We start from the raw sequence: 21,415 nt of genomic DNA, 5'->3' as shown, positions 1-21,415 counted from the left end.
TACTAATATTTGATCTTCCAAATATTGCCAATCTAGTATTTATTTCAATCTAATGACAAACGTTGCCGAACTTAAAAAATTAATTTGTAGCTACCAAGATGGTAGCCCGGTAGTAAGGGGGCTTGGACTCCATCTGAATTGTCCGGGTTTAAAATATGCGGGCGTCGATTAAATTAGGGGACCGCATGTCCTACAATCGGATGGCTCTATATGAATATGCTTTCTTTCCATTAGTATTGAGGTGGCGCTAGGGTGACGTACTCACATGTGGATGGCCTAGTGGAGTTTTCCACGAGTTGGGAAGGGTACGCGGAAATTTGCAACCCGCATCAAATATTTTTTTGATGGAAGAGGGCCCCAGTGGGGGCTCTGGTGGGATTACGCAGTTATGCCGCTCCCCCTCCCCTCCTATATTTTAACCCAAAAAAAAATAATTTATAAGAAAACAAGCGAATTTCTTGCCGCTGCCCAAAATGACCATTTTGACCCCTGACCAGCTTTACGACACCGCGTGCCCGCTCCCTTCCGCTTTCAACTCCCTAGATCACAGCAACGTATTTATCGGGCCGATTAGGTCCCAGGAGCCGCAATTCTCTCCTCCCAAAGGGCTAAAACGCCGGAATTGGACACCCTCGAAGATCCAGGGCGAGCCAAGGACGACCGCCGAGAATCCCCACTTTTTCGTTATTTAATGCCGTATCTTGTCGTCTCGTTCACGTGAGAAAGAGAGAAGCAGCGGAGAATGAGATACAGAGGGAAAGCGGAGGTCCGGGCGAAAAGGGTGCTTTGGCGGTGATCGAGGCCGCGGAACGGAAAAAGATCTCTTTTTTCCGAAGGCTGAGCTCTCTCCCACTCTCGAGCTATCGTCGCTAGCTCCGCAAGAAGAGAGGGAGGGGGTTTGGCTGTTCCGTTGATCGAATCCTCGGAGGTGGGGAGGTGGAGAAGCAGATATTGGGGGAGAAAGAAGGGATCTGAAAAGAAAACAAGGAGAAAGATTCGATCTTTTCTTGGATCTTGGGACTGTGAAAATCTTGTTTTGGTTCTCTGTTTAGTTGCGCTTTTTTTTTTTTTTTCTCTTTTAGTTTTTTGTTTGGATGGTGTTGGCGGAGGGCGGATTGAGAAGGTTATTGGGATCTTGACCTCTTAGGTCCCGAAATGGTATGGAATCTTCCATCATCTCCTGATCTGGTTGATTCTTGAATTTTACTTCTTTTAGTCGACTGGGTTTAATTTCTTGAGAACTTCAATGGATTTTGAAATGCTTTACGGTCTTTTGGGAGGATCGAGGAATTCAGTAGTGTATGATGAACCGACCGAACCTGAAAGAAAATTTATATGTAGAAGATATATGAACTTCACCTCACAATCGAGAATTCAATTTTGTACCATATCATTTGTTTTTTTAGTGCTTTCTATCAATCATCTTCTGCAAGTTTGGAGAATTCTCTTATTAATTCTAGAATTTTTTTTTAATCAGCTGTTAAATAGCTGGTTTTGCCAAGATCCACGACTGATGAAAGCTAATGTTTTATTAGATATATAATTAACAGTATATATCTTGCATATTTCCACAATGAGTGCTACCTATTGTTACTTCTTACTGGACAGGCTGCTGCAATTCATATTGAAGTAGGATCCCACGTTTGGGTAGAGGATCCAGATATAGCTTGGATAGATGGGGAGGTCGTTGAGGTCAATGGCGACCGGATTAAGGTCAACTGTACTTCCGGAAAGATGGTGAGTACTCATAAGTAAATTCTTCAAACACTTTCTTTTTTTTTTTGTTTATAAAGACAATGCTGGTTCCTATGTCAGCCTTCAGTATTTGCTTGTGCTATAAATCTGATTCCTTGTTTGTGAGAAAAGGCTTCCTGGGCTAATCTTTTTAGACAAATACATAAAACTTTTCATGTTTATGAATATTAATCCTTCAAATAATCTCCATTTTTCTCTATTAGATCATAGATTTTGGTAATTGTTAACAAAGAGGTTGGCTCTTCTCTGCAGGTCACTGCTAAATTGTCCAGTGTCTATCCCAAGGATGCTGAAGCATCCCCTTGCGGTGTTGATGACATGACAAAACTGGCTTACTTGCATGAACCAGGAGTTCTCCAGAACTTGAAATCAAGATATGATATGAATGAAATCTATGTAAGTAAATTTTGAATAATGTAAGTGAGATTACATTTTCTTTGATCTCTAATATGATCTTGCATCCTCCACCCCACATCCTAAAGTGAACCAAGTCTCGATGTCATGCATGCATCTGGTAGTGATTCTAGTACTGGGCCTCATATTAGAGCCCTTGTTTGTTTAGTTCTGGTATTCTCTATCCTCTATTAAATATTTAGCAACAAATGGTGATGGAAAACTGCAATACCAGACTTACACTGGAAACATATTGATTGCTGTGAACCCTTTTCGAAGACTCCCTCATCTTTATGACAGCCATATGATGGAACAATATAAAGGGGCAGCATTTGGTGAGCTAAGCCCCCATCCTTTTGCTGTTGCAGATGCTGCATATAGGTATCTCTTATGCTTCTTTTGGACATATTAAAAGTGTTAACTTCTCTTGTTTGCATCACGAGAGTGCGTTCTACCAATGCAGAATTATGATGAATGAGGGAGTAAGCCAATCAATTTTAGTAAGTGGAGAAAGTGGGGCTGGTAAAACAGAAAGCACCAAATTGCTTATGCGTTATCTTGCTTATATGGGAGGTAGAGCTGCAGCTGAAGGGCGGACTGTGGAGCAGCAAGTTCTGGAGGTGGGATATCAGCCAATTTTTTCTGCCTCTGATTTTGAAATTAGAGTACCAAGGCTGTTAATTTTTTCTTGAAAATTGCATTATTCTCTGCATTGTGCACGTACCAATTTTTAAGTATCTTCACTCCTTTTATACAGTCCAATCCTGTCCTTGAAGCATTTGGCAATGCAAAGACTGTGAGAAACAATAACTCAAGGTACAGTTTCTTTCTTCATGATGCTTCCCATCTATTTATTTGTAATTGTACATATCTTTACATGGCTTGTTGCCCACATTAAATTCCTTTCATGTATCAGTCGTTTCGGCAAATTTGTTGAGATTCAATTTGATCAGAGGGGAAGGATTTCAGGAGCTGCTGTCAGGACATACCTGCTTGAAAGATCTCGTGTCTGTCAAATATCCGATCCTGAGAGAAATTACCACTGTTTTTACATGCTTTGTTCTGCTCCACAAGAGGTATAGTCTCTTAGATCTTTATCAAATTCTTATTTTTCTCATTCTTATTGGCTTTATATCAAGATAATTATTTCTTTTGCACTATTTCTTTCTCCTATTTAATTTAGTTAAAAATAGATGGTAGTAGAATGCTGCAATCTCTGTGGCATGTGACACAAATCAGGCAGGTTGTAACAAATGCTGATGGAGCTATTAAGTGGCCATTGGATGAATGCTTCTATATGGAACTGAGAAACTGTAATCTGGCATAGCACATGTAGTTTCTTATTTAGGCTGTCAATATGCTGGGTCAGGTCTAGGCCAAAAGCAAGTTGGTTTTTAGAGTTCAAGCCCAAGCACAGCTCGGCCCGAATCAAGTTCAAGGGTCGGCCTGACCCAGCTGTGGCTGGGCCCAAGCTGGGTCCCTATTCATTTTAAGTTGAAAACTTGGCCTGGCACCATCCCAGAATAATTCGGGCCTCTTGATTTTGGTCTGAATTAGGATTTTTGGTTGAAATTTCTAGGCCAGGCTCATTTTTTCTTGGGCTGGGTCATTGGGCCATTCGGGCAAGTGTGGTCCATTCATAGCCCTATTCCCATTTTAAAAGGAAAGAGGTGAATATGTTCCTTTTTCTTTGTGCTATACAATATGTAGAATTCCAATGAAGGGCATGCATTTGCCTCTCTTTTAGCATCATGTTATAGCTGTGAATAGAAATATTAATGTGGATAAGAAAAAAATCTAGAATATGTTGAAAGAACGATGAATAATTTTCTTAGCTTCGATTTCTTTTGTTGTGCATGAAGATAAATGGATTCATTATTTGAAGTTTTTTATTGGATTTTTGGTGAAAATGAAATGAAGAGTTTTTTGATGTATCATTCATACTTAATACAATGCCTAGGTACTAAGTATTAATTATGGAGCTGTATTATCTATGTACCATTTTTCCTCAGCTAAGTAGCCTAACACTATATATAACATAGCATAGTATGTTATACTTTGTTATATGATAATATGATATAATATAGTCATTGCCACTGTGGAGATCAAAAACATCTGCCTATGGTATTCACTTTTCAAGAGTGGCTTGAGGCCAAGACAAATGAAAAGGTAGAGAATATAAGAGAAATATAGAAAAAACATGATACAGAGAAACAAAGGCAGAGGGAAGAAAGAATTCAGAGTGTTTTTGTCAGACTGTGTTCCGTTCTTTATATCTCAACTAGGGCATCCTCTTTGTAGTTGAATGAATAACAAGCATACTGCTAAGCGAGAGTTCAGTCACTTAGGGGGTATATTACATTGTACAATATGCTATTTGGTCAAATGATTCATGTATTAAGACCTAATAGAAGAATGACAAGTCCATGGTCCTGTTATGCTATGTTTTTCTGTTATGTGTTTTGTATTTACAGGATAGGCTGCTAAAAGGGCCTCTTTGGTCGGGCCTTCGGCCCAGAGCTGAGGCCTACTATGGGGACTAGATTTTTTGATGTGTCTGTACACGTATAGGTTTCCCCTTTCCTAGGGTTTTCGGGATTACACCTTTATATTTTGGGGTTTTCCGGTCGTTAGATTGAGGGATTTTGTATTAGTGTTCTCCTCTCTTTACTTCTTCGCCATTAGTGAGGCTTTCTTTGATTGTCTCTACCTGTGGACATAGACCATAGCAAGGTCCGCCGTACCGGTACTAGTCGGAATATCGGTGGCGGCTTGGACCGGTATGGTACCGATCCGGTCCAGTCGGTACCGGTACCGGTTGAATGGCCAGGTTTTGGGTTCCGGCGCTTTTTTTTTTTGAAGTTTTGTTTCTGTTGGATCTTATTTTGTAAAATTAAGTAAAGTTTGATGTTTTTTATTGTTTTTCTCATGATTTTTGATGTTTCTATATTTAGGTTTAGGGTTGAAGATAGATGATGCATCTTGTTGGGGGAAAACCCAAGTCATCCCGGAACGAAGGCGCCCGACCAGGGAGCGCCGACCTCGCGACGCTCGAGCTGAAGGCGCCCAACTGGGCAACTAGCTCGGCTCGGCACCCGGCCAGGTGCCGAGCCCTGAAATGCCTTGTCCAAATATTCGACCCCGGCCTGATTCCTTGAGGGAACCTGACCCTAGATATCCAACTCCACCGTACTCTGCTACCGTCGTTAAGCCATTAATGCGCGTGGCCTTTGCAGGCCTCCAGTGCACTCAACCATTAATGAACGCGGCTCAAGATGATCTCCGGATCGCTCGACCATCAAAGCGTATGGCTTTTCCTGATCACCGGTTCTCTCAACAATTAATGCGCTTGTTATCTACGGACCCCAGGCCCTCCACAGCGGGCGGTTGAACCACTCCACCAGGTCCGATCAACCACGACAATTCGCTGACTCCGGTCTGATCCGGTCTCATCCCCTACGACGCCATTAATGAACATGATCGTGCTCAATTATCACAAAGAGGACAATCTGCCCCGTCACATCACAGGTAACCCAACTCCCTCTATAAAAGGGGAATCCCTCCATTTGAGGAAAAAAAAGGAGGAAAACTCTAACTTCTTACTGCTATCTCCACTCTTATATTGGCCCCCTCTGACTTAAGCATCGGAGGGCCGGCGCCGGAAAGCCCGGCCACCGGCTTTTTGCAGGTCCTCCGGAGGACGCCACCAGCTGACGTACCGCCACCCATCGTTCCAACAGCAGGAGCTCCTCCCCCCTCAGCCGACGGTCACCCCCGGGTCCAATTTCCAGCAACACATCTTATTACTTCCTCCCATTCCAAATGATACAAATGATAAAATGATACACATAAAATATCTTCAAATTAAGATATAATCATTTACATATATTTAAAGCATTCTCGGATATCTAAAATCGGGACGAGTGCCAATGGCTCTTGTAATATCCGGATCATAAGTAATTAAGTATAGTCAGAAGGAGGCAGATCAAGCCAACCAGAAGGAACGCGCGCCAAGTTATGAGAATTGTCAGATCTCTCACTCATGCTCTGGGTCTGAGAGGTGTCTTCTGACTGCGTAGGAGCCCATCCGAATATGGCGGAAGCAAAATCCAACGCCCTCCCTGACTGAGGTTATCCTCAAAAACTCTGGATCTTGCCTGGTGCTCTCAGAACCGCCCCTCGACTCGTAGAAAAAGAGCCCAAATCGAGCCTTATACCTGGCCACCTTTTTCTGTTGGCACTGATCATCCAGGCTTGCTTGCATGATAGCCTGGATCTCTGCCTCCTTATCTAGATCCTCAACCTTCTCTGACTTTCTGGAGTGATAGAAAGGTGGCTCTGCCGCATGGTGTTCCACCTCCGCCTTCTTCTTGGAAGCCCTCTCCTTCGCTTCCAACGGCACCATTCCCTCCAGCCCCAGTTCAGCCGGTGTCTCCTGCAAGCGGATTCTCCCTCCGAGGTCAAGATCCCCAAGCTCAGGCCTCCCCCTGGAGGGAATACCCGGTGAGAGGTCCTGGTGACTGGCCACAACCGTCAGAAGCCGAGTCAGTCCCAGGGCAACCTGTGCCGGAACGGACCGCCGCGGCGATCCCCCAGAGTGATGAGCTCGATAAGAAGGTCGAGAAGCTGGAGTGCCAGATTTAGGCACTCCATGGAAGGAGGTCGGGACGCGATGGTGACTTCGAGTTCACCACGAGGTCCTCCTTCTCCCAACAAATTGAAGATGAGCCGGTCCCGCCAAGATTCAAGATGCCTCAGGTGGAGCCTTACAACGGTAGGACCGACCTTTTTGACCACATGGAAAGCTATCGGGCCCTAATGGCCCTGCAGGGAGCCTCGGAGGCCATGCTTTGCAAAGCCTTCCCAGCAACACTCCGAGGAGCAGCCCGGCTTTGGTTCACCGGGCTGAAGCCAAGCACCGTCTCCTCCTTCGAGCAGCTCGGCAGGCAATTCGCTAGCAACTTTGCTGCCAGCCGACCCCAGCGGCGGACCTCGGGCTCCCTCCTCGACATAAAACAAAAGGAGGGAGAGTCCCTTAGGGAATATTTGGACCGATTTACCGCCGCAACATGGGAAGTCCGGGAGCTTGACCAGTCAATCGCCATGTCAGCACTAAAGACTGGGGCCCGGTCTTATAGATTCCTCTTCTCCATCGAGAAGAACTTCCCTGCTGACCTCACTGAGATGTTGGTTCGGGCGCGGAAGTATGCGAAAGCCGAGGAAGCTGTCGCCGTTAGACGGAGCGGGGCCGAGCAGACTTCCAAGAAGCAGAAAAGACGCCGCGAGGAGCGCGGCCACCCTAGAAGCCCGTCCCCGCGCCGAGCTAAGAATCTGCCTCGTCTGAAGAGTCCACCCCGATTGCGGGGACCACCACGGCAAAGGTCCCCGCTCCGCCCGAGGTCTCCACCACGGGCCCGCATACCCAATGGGAGGTACGAAAATTACACTTCCCTTACTGCTCCTCGGGCCGAGATTCTCATGGAGATCGAGGGCCGGGACTATTTTCGGCCCCCGCCCCCGAGACGAGATCTCGGAGCTTGGCGTAACCCCCGGAAGTACTGCCGTTTCCACCGGGATCACGGCCATGATACGGAGGACTGCTTCCAGCTCCGAGACGAGATCGAAGCACTCATTCGCCGAGGAGTACTCGACCGGTTCGTGCGAAACCGGCGTGAAGAGAAAAGGCCAGCGGAGAATGCCGCACAACCCGAAGATCCAAATGCCAACAGGCCCATCGCCGGCACCATCAACACCATCCGAGGCGGGGCCTCGGTCGGAAAAGCTCCAGAGGAAGGAACCCCCCCGAAGCGCCTACACGCCTCGGAAACCATCTAGTTCTCAGATGAGGACTTGGAGGGAGTCGAGACTCCCCACGACGATGCTGTGGTCGTCTTGATGATTATGAACAAATTTGATGTAAAACGCATCTTAATTGATAATAGAAGCTCGGCGAATGTTTTGTATTCAAGCAACTGCGAAGGATGAACGCCCCGCTGGTCGGATTTACTGGGGACTCAGTCCTTGTAGAGGGCGAGGTCGATCTCCTGGTCACGGTCGGGCTCGCCCCCTCGGGAAAGTACCGTGAGGATGGGTTTCCTTGTGGTGCGCCTGCCCTCGGCTTATAATGCCATCCTTGGACGACCAGGGCTCAACGTTCTTCGAGCCGTGGTCTCGATCCGCCACCTACTCATGCGATTCCCCATCAGCCTTGGAGTCGGCGAAGTCCGTGGGGACCAGGCGGTGGCGAGACGATGCTACATGGTGACCCATGAGGCGAAGCGACCGGTCAAGGTATCGGTGCCAACAACAGACCAGCTTTCGGCCGAAACCTTAGAGGCACGGGTCGGCCCTCAGAAGAATCGGTAGAGCCCGGTGAGCTACTAATTCAAGTTTCTTTACACGAAAACTTTTCCGAGCTAACTGTGCAGGTCGGCTTCGGCCTCGATGATCGCGAGAGAGATCGCCTCGTCAGCTTCCTGCGCAATAACATGAACGTCTTTGCTTGGTCGCCCGCGGATATGCCAGGGATAAATCCGGAGGTCATGGTCCACCGACTCCAAGTAAAACCAACCTGCAAGCCTGTGCAACAAAAGAAGCGAGGTGCCGCCCCCGAACAACAACGAGCAGCAGCCGAGGAAGTTGATAAACTCCTCAAGGCTGGCTTCATCCGGGAGATATCCTATCCAGAGTGGCTCGCCAATGTGGTCCTCGTCAAAAAGGCTAGCGGAAAATGGCGTATGTGCGTGGACTACACCGACTTGAACAAAGCCTGCCCAAAGGACAGCTTCCCACTCCCCAGCATCGACCAGCTCGTGGACTACACCTCAGGACATGAGCTGTTGGCATTCATGGACGCCTTCTCCGGATACAACTAGATCCGGATGGCGCCAGAAGATGAAGAAAAGACGGCCTTCATCACCGACGGGGGTACCTATTGCTACAAGGTGATGCCCTTTGGTTTAAAGAACGCTGGAGCAACTTATCAAAGGCTGGTCAGCCGAATCTTCAAAGACCAAATAGGTCGAAACATGGAGGTCTACGTTGACGACATGTTGGTGAAAAGTCGAACAGCGAACGACCATGTGGCTGACCTCGACGAAGCGTTCACCACGCTTCGGAAGTACCAGATGAAGCTCAACCCCGCGAAATGCGCATTCGGAGTGACCTCGGGCAAGTTCCTTGGTTTCGTGATAACCCAACGGGGAATCGAAGCCAATCCTGAAAAGATCCGAGCGCTCCAAGAGATGGTACCCCTAAAAACAGTTAAAGAAGTACAGCGGCTTACGGGACGGGTTGCAGCTCTCGGAAGATTTGTCTCCCGATCAGCCGAGCGCTGTCTCCCATTCTTCACGGCTCTCAAGCGGCCGAAGAACTTTTTGTGGTCGGCAGAGTGCCAGCAAGCTTTTGAAGAGCTCAAGCACCTTCTCGCTTCTCCTCCTTTGCTCACAAAGCCTCAGCAAGGTGAACTCCTTTACCTGTACTTGGCTGTTTCTCCTGTAGCAGTGAGCTCGGTCCTGGTTCGGGAGGAGAGCAAGCTCCAAAAGCCGGTATATTACACCAGCCGGGTCTTGAGGGATGCTGAGACCCGATACACCAAGATGGAGAAGACCGTTTATGCCTTGGTCGTCTCAGCTCGAAGGCTCCGGCCCTATTTTCAAGCCCACACGGTGGCCGTGCTGACCGACCAGCCAGTGAAGCAGATCCTGCAAAGATCAGACCGTGTGGGTCGAATTATTAAGTGGGCCGTCGAGCTCGGGGAGTTCGACCTCGAGTACCGACCCAGACCGGCAATCAAGGTGCAGGCACTCGCCGACTTTATAGTCGAGTGCACTGTGCCGGACGAGGCCGAGCCCGAACCCGAGCCCGCGCCAATAGAGCAGACCTCGAGCTCGGCATGGGCCCTGCACGTCGATGGTTCTTCGAACTCGGAGGGTAGCGGAGCGGGTCTCATCCTCACCAGCCCAGATGGAGTGGTTGCCGAACAGGCTCTACGCCTCGAGTTTTCCGCTTCCAACAATGCGGCGGAGTATGAAGCACTCATCGCCGGGCTCAAGTTGGCCAAGGAGCTAGAAGTGAAGGACCTGAGGGCCTTCAGCGACTCTCAGCTGGTCGTGAACCAAATCTTGGGTGACTTTGAAGCCAGAGACCCCACAATGCAGGAATATCTCCGGAAAGTGCGGGACCTCACCTCGACCTTGAGTTCTTTCCGCATCCAACACATTGCCAGGTCGGAGAATCTCAAAGCAGACCAGCTGTCAAAGTTGGCGTCCTCTCGCATGAGCGAACTTCCCAAAGCGGCGACACTGGAGTATCTCCAAAAACCCAGCACGGAGGAGACCGAACAGACCCTTTGCATTGAGGTTGAGCCGAGCTGGATGGACGAGCTCATTAGCTATCTGCGAGATGAAGTCCTCCCCAGTGATGAACGCGAGGCTCGCCGAGTAAAGCGTTCCGCCGCCCGGTACATATTGTACGAGGGAAAGCTTTATCGGAGATCTTTTACCTCTCCCCTCCTCAGATGTCTCCGCTCGACAGAGGCGGATTATGCAATGCGTGAAGTCCATGAAGGGATTTGTGGAAATCATCTGGGGGGACGAGCACTGGCACATAAGATTTTGCGTCAAGGATACTACTGGCCGACACTCCAGAAGGATACCCTGGACTTCGTCCGAAGGTGCGACCGATGCCAGAGAAACGCCAATGTCCAACGCCGACCCTCGGCCCCGTTGACCTCTATCAGCTCCCCTTGGCCTTTCGCCCAATGGGGAATTGATATCCTGGGACTATTTTCTCTGGCAACCGGGCAAAGAAAATTCCTAGTCGTCTCCATCGACTATTTCACTAAATGGGTGGAAGCCGAGCTAGTCGCCCGGATCACCGAGCAAAAGATGCGGGATTTCGTCTGGAAGTCAATAATCTGCAGATTCAGACTCCCCCGCATCCTCATATCAGACAACGGCCGCCAGTTCGACAACGTTCGCTTTAGAGAGTTCTGCTCCGAGCTTGGCATCGACCACCGCTTCACCTCGGTCGTGCACCCTCAGACGAATGGAGAAACTGAGGTAACAAATCGTACTATCTTGCAGGGGCTCAAAGCCAGGCTCGACCAATCCAAAGGACAGTGGGTCGAGGACCTGTATAACGTCCTGTGGGCTTATCGGACCACGTTCCGTGTCTCCACCGGTGAAACTCCTTTCAATTTAACATATGGAACGGAAGCCGTCATCCCACTGGAGATCGGACTCCTCTCTCCGAGGGTGGAGCATTATGACGCCAACTCCAGCTCCTCGCAGCTCAGAAATAACCTGGACCTAATCGAGGAGACGAGGGAAGCCGCCCGAGTTCGCATGGCGAGGTACCAGCAAAAAATAGCGCAATACTACAACGCTAAAGTCAAAGTCAAATCCTTTAAAGCGGGGGACCTCGTCCTTAGAAGAGCTGAGGCCTCCCGGCCGGCCGAGCAAGGGAAGCTGGCTCCGAACTGGGAGGGACCCTACCAGGTCGCACGCATCCAGCGACCCGGGGCATACAAGCTGGAATCTCTTGACAGGACCCCCATTCCACGAAGCTGGAGTTCCGAAAACCTCTGGGTGTACTACCAATCGAACCCCGAAGGGTCCTCCATTTCAATCATAAATCTCACATTTCTGCAGTGACTTATTCGCAATTGCTTAATTGTGCTGAATTTCTCCTGATGTCTAAATGCTGACTCCCAGACGACCCGGCCCAGCTCGCATATACGACCCTGCTCGGATACAACCAGAACCGAGCGAAGCCGGACGCCTTCGTGAAAAATTCGGAACGCCGATATCAAGCTCGGCTCGATCTCCATCTTCTGTCGGGCTCGGCTCGATCGTCAGCTGTCGAGCTCGGCTCGATCTCCATCGGCTGTCGAGCTCGGCTCAATCTCCATCTTCTATCGAGCTCGGCTCGATCTCCATCTTCTATCGAGCTCGGCTCGATCTCCATCAGCTGTCGAGCTCGGTCTCGATCTCCAAATACTTTGGCACTTGGGGAGGCAGAGTACTGCCCTCGTGGCCCTCTGTGGCGCTCAACGACGGGGTAATACCTTCGCGGTCCCCCCGCGGCGCCTCCTCGACTACGGTCGGGATGCCCCGACGAGTCGACAGTGAGCCCGAGCTCCCTCGACCTCGGGATGACGGGGTAGTACCTTTGAGGCCCCCGGACAAACGTTCGTGATCGCCGAAAACGATCGTGGTCGCCAAAAATGTTCGTGGTCGGCAACACGTTCGTGGTCGCCAAAAATGTTCATGGTCGGCAAAACGCTCGTGATCGACAATGTTCATGGTCGACTATACGTTCGTGATTGATAGTAAACATCCCTGATGGCGACCAATTCTCCTAATGCGCCGGCGTCCCTAGGAAGTGGACCCCGAGCAGGAGAGCACCCTCAAATGGCCAAGCAAAACTGCCAACCACAGCAGGGGATGCTCGACTCTAACGGTACAAAAGGTACATTTTAGATTATGATTACATTATTTTATTTGCTCCTGCAAAGACTAAGTGCATAAATAAAATCCCGACTAGCGCCAGGGCGCTCGGCCGGGCCGATCGTCGCCGGTCCTATCCGCCCCGCATGCACTGCTCCACGGCGAACTCTAGCCTGGTTTATACCGGCAGCCCGACGAAACCCTGTCCCGAGCTTTGGGACATCGGACCTGCTTTAAGTCGGAGAGGTCCGACAATCCGCCTCGGCAACTCGAGGTCCGAGCTCGCGGAGTTTGAATAAAATTCGAGTCGGGTTAGTGACCTTTGGTCCTAGGGCTCGGCCGAATTCCGAGCCGAGCTCGAGAAGGCTTGACGAGCCTAAGCATATTCCTTTGGACCTAAATACCGCAACATCGCTGGTCGAAGGTCCGAGAGCTCAGGGACTCAGCAAATATGCCGAACTTAAACCTAGGTCTAACTACGTAGCGGACGAAGTTGAGGTCGCAGAGCCCAAGTCCATAGAACCTAAAGCGGATTCGATTGAAGAAATCCAGATTTACTGAGGATCGGAACTTAAACCAATCACACAAGTTAGAAGCGGATATTCATTTAAGAGAGAGCCCGAAGGCCAAGTACAAAGTCGAGGCTTGGCCTTATAACAATGTGAAGGCCATCCCTATTTACAAAAATGATAAAAAATGTGAAAAATGGTCCTAAGGCTCGGCCCTATTGTCTTCGGCGACTTCGGGGACGGCTGGTTCCTCCGCGGCCAAAGTCTTCGCGCGGCCGTCTTCAGTAACTTCGGTTGTAGCCTCGGGCGCTTCCACTTGACCCTCCTCGGTGGCCAGTGATGAGAGCACAAAAGTGCGACCTACATGTCACTAAAATTAGTGTTATTGCTAACCGATAATGATAAATTCACTGGATTAATATTATATTTAGGTTTGACACAGATTATCATAAATTAGAGATAAAATGCACATTGAGTACAAATTTAACTTCAGAAGGATCTCTTCCCAGACCCGATCCGGGTCGGGTCCGAGTCGGGTTCAGGTCCGAATTTGGTCCATTTTGTTTGTGCTTTTGGGAAAGAATTTTGGACAACTAATTTGGCCATATCATACCTATGAGGTGCTGGGTGACCCATGACTTGAAAGACTTGCAATTGACCTCCAGTCAGAACAGATGACCCGTGACGAACTAACTCCCATCTCAGGAGGGCAAAGAAAATCATGGCATGTTTCCCCCATCTCAGCAATCAGCCGTCATCCGCATCGCAACGCCCGCGTCCCCAACGTGCCAGGCCGTCCATCTTCCACGGATCATCCCGTGCCCGTCCGGCCTCCTCCACATCGAGAGCTCCCGAGCCAGCTCTTCCCTCCCGTGATGCTAGCAGTGGTCCCGCGGCGTCTTCTCGCCATCAAGGAGCTGCTCCAGCCCCGCATCCAAGGATCACGCGCCCATTGATTCTCCTCCCTGAGTCCTAGCAATTTCCCATCATCCACCGCGGCAGCCTCCAAATGATCCGCAGTGCCCCACGGATCCCGCACCATCCCAGCGTCTTCAACGCGTCTCCTTCCTTCCGCGATCCGAATCCCAGCATCACGCCCATCGCCTCCTCCCATCTCCTCTTCTTCCAGCCACAGCAACAGTTTACTGGCGCAGCTCCACCCTCTTCCGGAATTCCAGCCTCAACCGTGGCCATAATCGGCTCCTCCTGTGCCCGTCCGACTGCAAGCGTGATCCAAGCATCACGTCCTGCCGTTCGTCCTCCTCCCAGCGCCCGGATCCAACGTTCTCCTCCTCTTCCAAAGCTTCCGGATTAGCATCCATTTCCTCCGCCTCAGCCCGCGTCTCCAGCCGTCCGCATCTGATCTCCACGGATCCATCCCCACAGATCACGCTCGCCCGTTTCTCCTCCTCTCCATGCTGTGGCGATCTATAAATAGGGGAGGGCGAGGGCGAGGGTGAGGGAGCTGGGCAGGGTGGTGGCCGGCGGGTCCAAAGGAGAAGAAGAAGCTCGGCTGGTTCAAGAAGGAACAGGGGAGAGGGATTGTTTTGAAGGAAATGCTCTGTTTTCTCTTTTGAAAACAGAGCATGTTCTAATATTTTCTTTTTCTTTTTGTTTTTTTTAAGAGTTTTATTTTAAGAGCATGTGTTTTGGGGTTTTTAGTTTTATTTATGCTAAAGTTGTAATTTCTATTGTTTTTAATTTCCGTTCTTCAAATTCTGTAATCTTTCTTCTTTTTTTTATGCAATATATGAAATTTTCTTTTGTGCAATTTATGTTCCAGGTTTCAATCTTCTTAGCACTTGCTTTCATCCATTTCAATTCATGCCAAAATTTTCCTTTGAATAGTTAAACATTTCATGAATTTATAAATGCTCTTTGATTTCTAAATACTTGTTTTTTTATTATTTTTAAATAAAGAAAATTCTCCGGTAGACTAGAGAATCCATCAACATCCTCATAATAATGTTTTTCTTTAGTTATTCGAAATTCGATTTTGAATCCGAGTGAATGTTTTAATTTTTATGCAACTCCAATCACCTCCCTGTGGATTGACCTCTTACAACCACTATTCTTCGAGTAGGAAAGGTAAGAGTAAAATTTAAATTAACTTTTGTTCGTCGGTTCTAACAACGATCTGTCTAGCATATTTTTAGGTAGACAGAAATCGGACGAACAGCCAGCTCAGCCTCTTCGGTGGCCTCGCCGACCGCCGGGGTACCCGCCTCCGACTCTTCAACCCCCGCTCCCGGTTGAAGCAGATCAAGGTTGAAGTCGGGGAGAAGTCGCCGTAATTGGTTACGGAAGTCATTAAAGCGAGGGTGAGCCCGTTCACGCCCTCCTCTTCGAGCAGGTCGCGAAACTCTTCCGATTCACGGAAGAGCTTGACGACGTTTTGGGCCTGCTCCCGGGCCTCCCTCTCTCGAGCTTCGTGATACCCGGCCTTCCGCTCCAGATTCTTCATTTCCCGTTCGCGGGCGACGAGCAAGGACTGCGCGTCGGACAAACGGGCCTCGAACTCTTGGGCCTTGAGGTGAACTTCTTTCACCTCCTGCTCGCGGATGGCGAGCGTCGACGTAGTCTCGGCCAGACGCGCCTCTGCGGCGCGCACTTCGGATCTGGCCAGGGCATGTGCGCCCTTCTCCTCTTCGAGCTCGGCGGTCAGAGCCCGAATCTCATCCTCGGCCGCCTCCACCCTCGTCTGGAGCACTTTTTGCTCGGCCTCGGATGCGAGGCACCTTGCCTCAGCCTCCTCCTGCCTGCGCTGATGCCTTCGGGCCCGGTCCCGGTAGTCTTGGACTATATGCATCAGCGTCTCGATCTCGTGGAGGTGCTGTAAAAGAATTTTCAAGAAACAAAATCCAAGCCAATTCGAAACAACCTTACACATGCGAAGGCAAACTTACTAGGACGGCAGAGCAGACGGTCGTATCCATGAAGGCACCATAACTTATGGATCGGATCTTGGCCTGGTCGGCCGAAAGCAGCGCGACCCGAAGAACCTCGCGCGCCGTTTGGGGATTGTCGAGAGCCGAATCGCCCTTGAAGACCGCCCAGCCAGGAGCGTAGGGCATCCTCTCCTGGTGACCCTGATGACCCGACGGGCCCGGTTGGCTAGGCCCTCTGGGCTCGGCGGATGCAGTTCCGCGGCCTCCTGGCTGCTCCCCGGCTCGGGACTGGGGAATTGAGGTCGGACAGGCGGCCGATCCGATTGCCGTGAGGTTGGGGCGGGGCACGCAAGTGCGAAAACCGTCGTAGAGCTCATCCCTCCTTGATCGGTGCTCGGAACTTCCTGCCGACCAGGAACTTGCGAAATCGGCGCCGGGCACGGGAGCGCCATCGTAGCTCCAGCAGAGCTCGCGCCCCTAGAACTTGGGCCCTCCCCCCGACCAGCTTCGGAGTGCTCGGCACGAGGAGCGCCCTTCTCGGCGGCCACAACAGTCGAGATCTTCGCCTTTTTCTTTTTCGGCTCAGGCGGTTCTCCCGCGAGCTCGGCCGCCCTTTTTCGGAAACGAGCGTACAGGACGTCGCTCTTGGTCACCATTTTTGCAATATCTGCAAAGACGAACAAAAGAAGTTAGCCAAATATTGCAAAAAGGGGGGGCAAAGGAGAATTCCTTAGTTACCACCCTTACCCGGAGGGCGCGCCGAGCTCAGACCAACATTGATCAAAGCATCCTCGTTCACGAGGCCGTTCAGAAGGATGCCATCCCCGAGGCTGCGGATAGTGTCAAGGATTCCCTGGTCGCGCGAGGAAAGCCTGGAGAGTTGGTTAGCGATCTTGAGCCGGCTCCGCCTCCACCTAGGGTTGAACCCCCATGGTTGCTCGGAACTCAAGAAAAAGAATTTTTCCTTCCAACCATGAATGGATGACGGGGCGCCATGAAAGAGTGGCCGACTAGCCCGAAAGGCGATGTAGAGCCACTCTCCGTCTCCCGGATTAGACTTAAGTGAAAAAAGTCGCCGGAAGACATTCACGGAAGACGGGATCCCGTACGCCATACACAGGGACAGGAACCCGATGATTGTCCTCCATGCATTCGGAGCGAGCTGCGCAGGGACGATTTCGTACTCCCCGAGCAACTTGTTCACAAACCCATGAAGAGGAAATCGTAGGCCGGCCCAGAGTGCCTCCGAGTACACTCCGATCCGGCCTACAGGGGGGTTCGTTACCCGGTCCCCCAACCCAGCGGGTTCCAAACGGAACCCCCGCAGAGGAAAAAACCATTCCTCGACCATCTCAACCTCTAGCTCGCTCATGGTAGACCCGAACTCACTCGGACCAAGATCCATTGGGAACAGAAAAAAGAGGAAAGGGGGAAGAAAGTTCCGAGCAAATGAAAAGGGAAACACCTTAGGAAGTTCGCCGGAGGTAATGGCGGAACGGCCGTTTCGGACTGAGAAGAAAGTGAAGGTAGAAGAAGACAATAAGAAAGAAGCCGGAGGCCAGGTAGGGGTTTATATAGATCCCTCCAACGGCCCAGATCAACAAGAAAGAACGCCGCTCCTCGTTCAGATCGTGACACGTGTCGGCCCGAGAGTCAGAGCGCCGCATTAAATTCAGGCTGACGCTTCGAACACAGAAGCGCCTCGTCGGATCGTGTGGCCCCATCATGAGCCCACGATGCGAGGACGCTTCGAGAAATGAAAAAGCACCCTAATAATGAAACGTTTCGGAAAAGAAGAGACGCCGTCCATTAAAAGCGCCTTGAAGCGCGCGATAGTCCGAAATTTTCCTAACCCGCGGTAGCCCAACTAAAACTACTTCCCGCACTCGAGCTGGTGGCCAGCTCGAGCTCGGAAGTCGGGGGGTAGTGTTGGGGGAAAATCCAAGTCATCCCGGAACGAAGGCGCCCGACCAGGGAGCGCCGACCAGAATGCGCCGACCTCGCGACGCTCGAGCTGAAGGCGCCCAACTGGGCAACTAGCTCGGCTCGGCACCCGGCCAGGTGCCGAGCCCCGAAATGCCTTGTCCAAATATTCGACCCCGGCCTGATTCCTTGAGGGAACCTGACCCTAGATATCCAACTCCACCGTACTCTGCTACCGTCGTCAAGCCATTATTGCGCGTGGCCTTTGCAGGCCTCCAGTGCACTCAACCATTAATGAACGCGGCTCAAGATGATCTCCGGATCGCTCGACCATCAAAGCGTATGGCTTTCCCTGATCACCGGTTCACTCAACAATTAATGCGCTTGTTATCTACGGACCCCAGGCCCTCCACAGCGGGCGGTTGAACCACTCCACCAGGTCCGATCAACCACGACAATTCGCTGACTCCGGTCTGATCCGGTCTCATCCCCCACGACGCCATTAATGAACATGATCGTGCTCAATTATCACAAAGAGGACAATCTGCCCCGTCACATCACAGGTAACCCAACTCCCTCTATAAAAGGGGAATCCCTCCATTTGAGGGAAAAAAAGGAGGAAAACTCTAACTTCTTACTGCTATCTCCACTCTTATATTGGCCCCCTCTGACTTAAGCATCGGAGGGCCGGCGCCGGAAAGCCCGGCCACCGGCTTTTTGCAGGTCCTCCGGAGGACGCCACCAGCTGACGTACCGCCACCCATCGTTCCAACAGCAGGAGCTCCTCCCCCCTCAGCCGACGGTCGCCCCCGGGTCCAATTTCCAGCAACACATCTTATTACTTCCTCCCATTCCAAATGATACAAATAATAAAATGATACACATAAAATATCTTCAAATTAAGATATAATCATTTACATATATTTAAAGCATTCTCGGATATCTAAAATCGGGACGAGTGCCAATGGCTCTTGTAGTATCCGGATCATAAGTAATTAAGTATAGTCAGAAGGAGGCAGATCAAGCCAATCAGAAGGAACGCGCGCCAAGTTATGAGAATTGTCAGATCTCTCACTCATGCTCTGGGTCTGAGAGGTGTCTTCTGACTGCGTAGGAGCCCATCCGAATATGGCGGAAGCAAAATCCAACGCCCTCCCTGACTGAGGTTATCCTCAAAAACTCTGGATCTTGCCTGGTGCTCTCAGAACCGCCCCTCGACTCGTAGGAAAAGAGCCCAAATCGAGCCTTATACCTGGCCACCTTTTTCTGTTGGCACTGATCATCCAGGCTTGCCTGCATGATAGCCTGGATCTCTGCCTCCTTATCTAGATCCTCAACCTTCTCTGACTCCCTGGAGTGATAGAAAGGTGGCTCTGCCGCATGGTGTTCCACCTCCGCCTTCTTCTTGGAAGCCCTCTCTTTCGCTTCTTTGACCTTAGCGAGATTCTGCCTCATCAGGCAATTCGGGCTCGTAGCAACTTCACTGTAATTTCCGGCTAAGTGTTGCTTCAACCTAGTTACCTTTTTCTTGAAGACCTTCTCGCAATAGTTGCACTGAAACTGGTGCTGTTGCCCCTCTCTCCCGACTCTTTACCCATAAGACTAACTAATATCTTGCTGCATGGGGTTGGTTTTTCTTGATGGCTCCATTCCTACTATAAACTACATCATATTAAAAAATCAATCCGAAATAGAAAATTTTGACATGATCTCCTTTTTTTTTAGCAATTTCTAAACTTTTTTTTTTAAGCTACTTATTAATAAAATTAAAGAAATAAGATAGGAGAAACAATCCACACCTTAAATAGTCTTCACTTGATTTTTTGGAAAGGACTTTCTCCTTAATTTGTGGGCTATCTCTCAAATTTGCGCTTCTCTGGTTATCCTTCAGAGACTCAGAGGCTCGCTGGATTTGTGTTGGACTAAATACTCATTCGATTTTTATAGCCGAACGAGAGGAGCGAGCGCTGTGGCCTTTCGGCCACGCGCTTCGACAATTTCACGGACTGTGGCCGAAAGGGCCACAGCTCGTGACCTGTAGCCGAAAAGAAGCTGTGCGCTGTGGCCTTTCGGCCACGGTAAAAGAAGTGGCCGTTGTTGGCCACTTCTTTTAAAAACCACAACGCCGCATTGTGGATAAAAAAAAATTAACGTACCGGTGCAAACCGGTACCAGCCGATACATGACTAGTACACATGCATACCGATCGATTTCGGACCGAGTAGCTCTTGGAACCAGTTTCCACGCTGCTCCGGTACCGGTTCCAGGCCGGACCGGTCCGATATGGCCCGAACCGGTCGGTACGGACCGGTTTGGCGAACCTTGGGCCATAGGCCAAACTACATGAATCTCTATGTTCTTCTCTCTCTCTCTCTATGTATGTGGGTGTGTGTGTGTGTTTGCTGTTTCTAGATATTCTCCTTGCACAGCATTTTCCAACTTAAAATCTCTAGTACTCTCCCTCAAGCCTGCACATATACATATGCCGTTTCCATTTGGCAACAAAGGATAAGTGTTAGGGATTGCTAATTGACTTTGGTGAGAATGCCAGCAACCTAATTCCATTTTTCATATAAAGGTTGTTAATCTGATTGTTTTTAACTTCCTCATGGATGTAGTGGAATTTGTTTTCGTGCATGGTTTCCTTGTACGAAATTAGATTGCTTGCAACATCAGTTGCATCCTAGTTCTCTCCAACTACTTCATAGGATCATGTGAAGTGACCCTATTTTCTTCCATCAACTTCTTCAGCCATGTGAACTCATCAGTTGTATGAGCCAAGAATGCTGAACCGGCCCGTACTGGCCCGTTCAACCCATACTGAACCGGTCCGGTCTTTGATCGGTTCGGTTCAACCTTAAAAAACGATTCTGGCCCGGCTAGAACTAAGTGGTACCGGGCCAGAACCGGCCGAAACCGGCTGGTACTAGTTGCGTACCGGACGGAACCAGACGTTTCCATCCGGTATGGCTAGGAACCGGTCGGTTCGCACCTGTTCAATTTTTTTTTTTGCTTAAAGCCACGGCGCGGACGCGCTGCCCGTGTCGTGGCAACGTTGTGGCCAAAATTCGGTACCGGTTTGATTCGGTCCGATCTGGTACCGAATTGGTCCGGTAGCCGACTAGTATGCTTACTGATACTGGTTTGACATACCTTGGTGTGAGCCATCACCACATGGATGTAGTGACCCTTGCAGTGAGTTTGACATTTCTCTTCTTTTTTTCTAATCCATGCAACATGGTTTTCTCCAATGATGGTGCAATACCTAGTCTAGGCCTGTAATCACAGTGAATCTAGCAAAAGATGCTTTTGACAAAACTATTGGGGCAAAGATTTGTCAGTTTTAACTTGGTTTATCTTAAAACACATTTTTGTAGGACTATGTTTAGTGAACCTATTTCCTTGCATCAACTTCATCATCTACAGGAGCTAATGAGCTATATGAGCCATTATTCTATACTCTGCTTTTGCACTAAATTTGGCAATCAGACTCCTT

General features: G+C 49.8%; 1 protein-coding gene across 7 annotated transcripts in view; it reads left to right on the top strand.

Moving 5' to 3' along the window:
• The first annotated feature begins 533 nt into the window (after window positions 1–533).
• LOC103720153 (myosin-6-like) overlaps window positions 534–21,415 on the top strand; it is a 68,802-nt gene continuing 47,920 nt past the window's right edge. For 4 of the 7 annotated variants that reach the window (XM_089929623.1, XM_088718262.2, XM_039123563.3 and 1 more), the window contains exons 1-7: window positions 534–1,158; window positions 1,609–1,737; window positions 2,008–2,151; window positions 2,384–2,529; window positions 2,612–2,768; window positions 2,906–2,964; window positions 3,065–3,224. In XM_089929623.1, coding sequence (XP_089785749.1) covers window positions 1,156–1,158; window positions 1,609–1,737; window positions 2,008–2,151; window positions 2,384–2,529; window positions 2,612–2,768; window positions 2,906–2,964; window positions 3,065–3,224 — 798 coding nt within the window. In that variant the 5' untranslated portion in view covers window positions 534–1,155. The remainder of the gene's footprint in view (window positions 1,159–1,608; window positions 1,738–2,007; window positions 2,152–2,383; window positions 2,530–2,611; window positions 2,769–2,905; window positions 2,965–3,064; window positions 3,225–21,415) is intronic. The other 3 variants (XR_015976300.2, XM_088718261.2, XM_089929621.1) reach the window with 1 other exon arrangement.

This window comes from Phoenix dactylifera, chromosome 3 (genome assembly GCF_051530095.1).
Source record: "Phoenix dactylifera cultivar Ajwa chromosome 3, Ajwa_hap1_PhDact_Kaust_v1.1, whole genome shotgun sequence".
Lineage (NCBI taxonomy): Eukaryota > Viridiplantae > Streptophyta > Magnoliopsida > Arecales > Arecaceae > Phoenix > Phoenix dactylifera.
The sequence above is the reverse complement of the archived record's forward strand: the minus strand, read 5'-3'. Positions and strand labels throughout refer to the sequence as shown.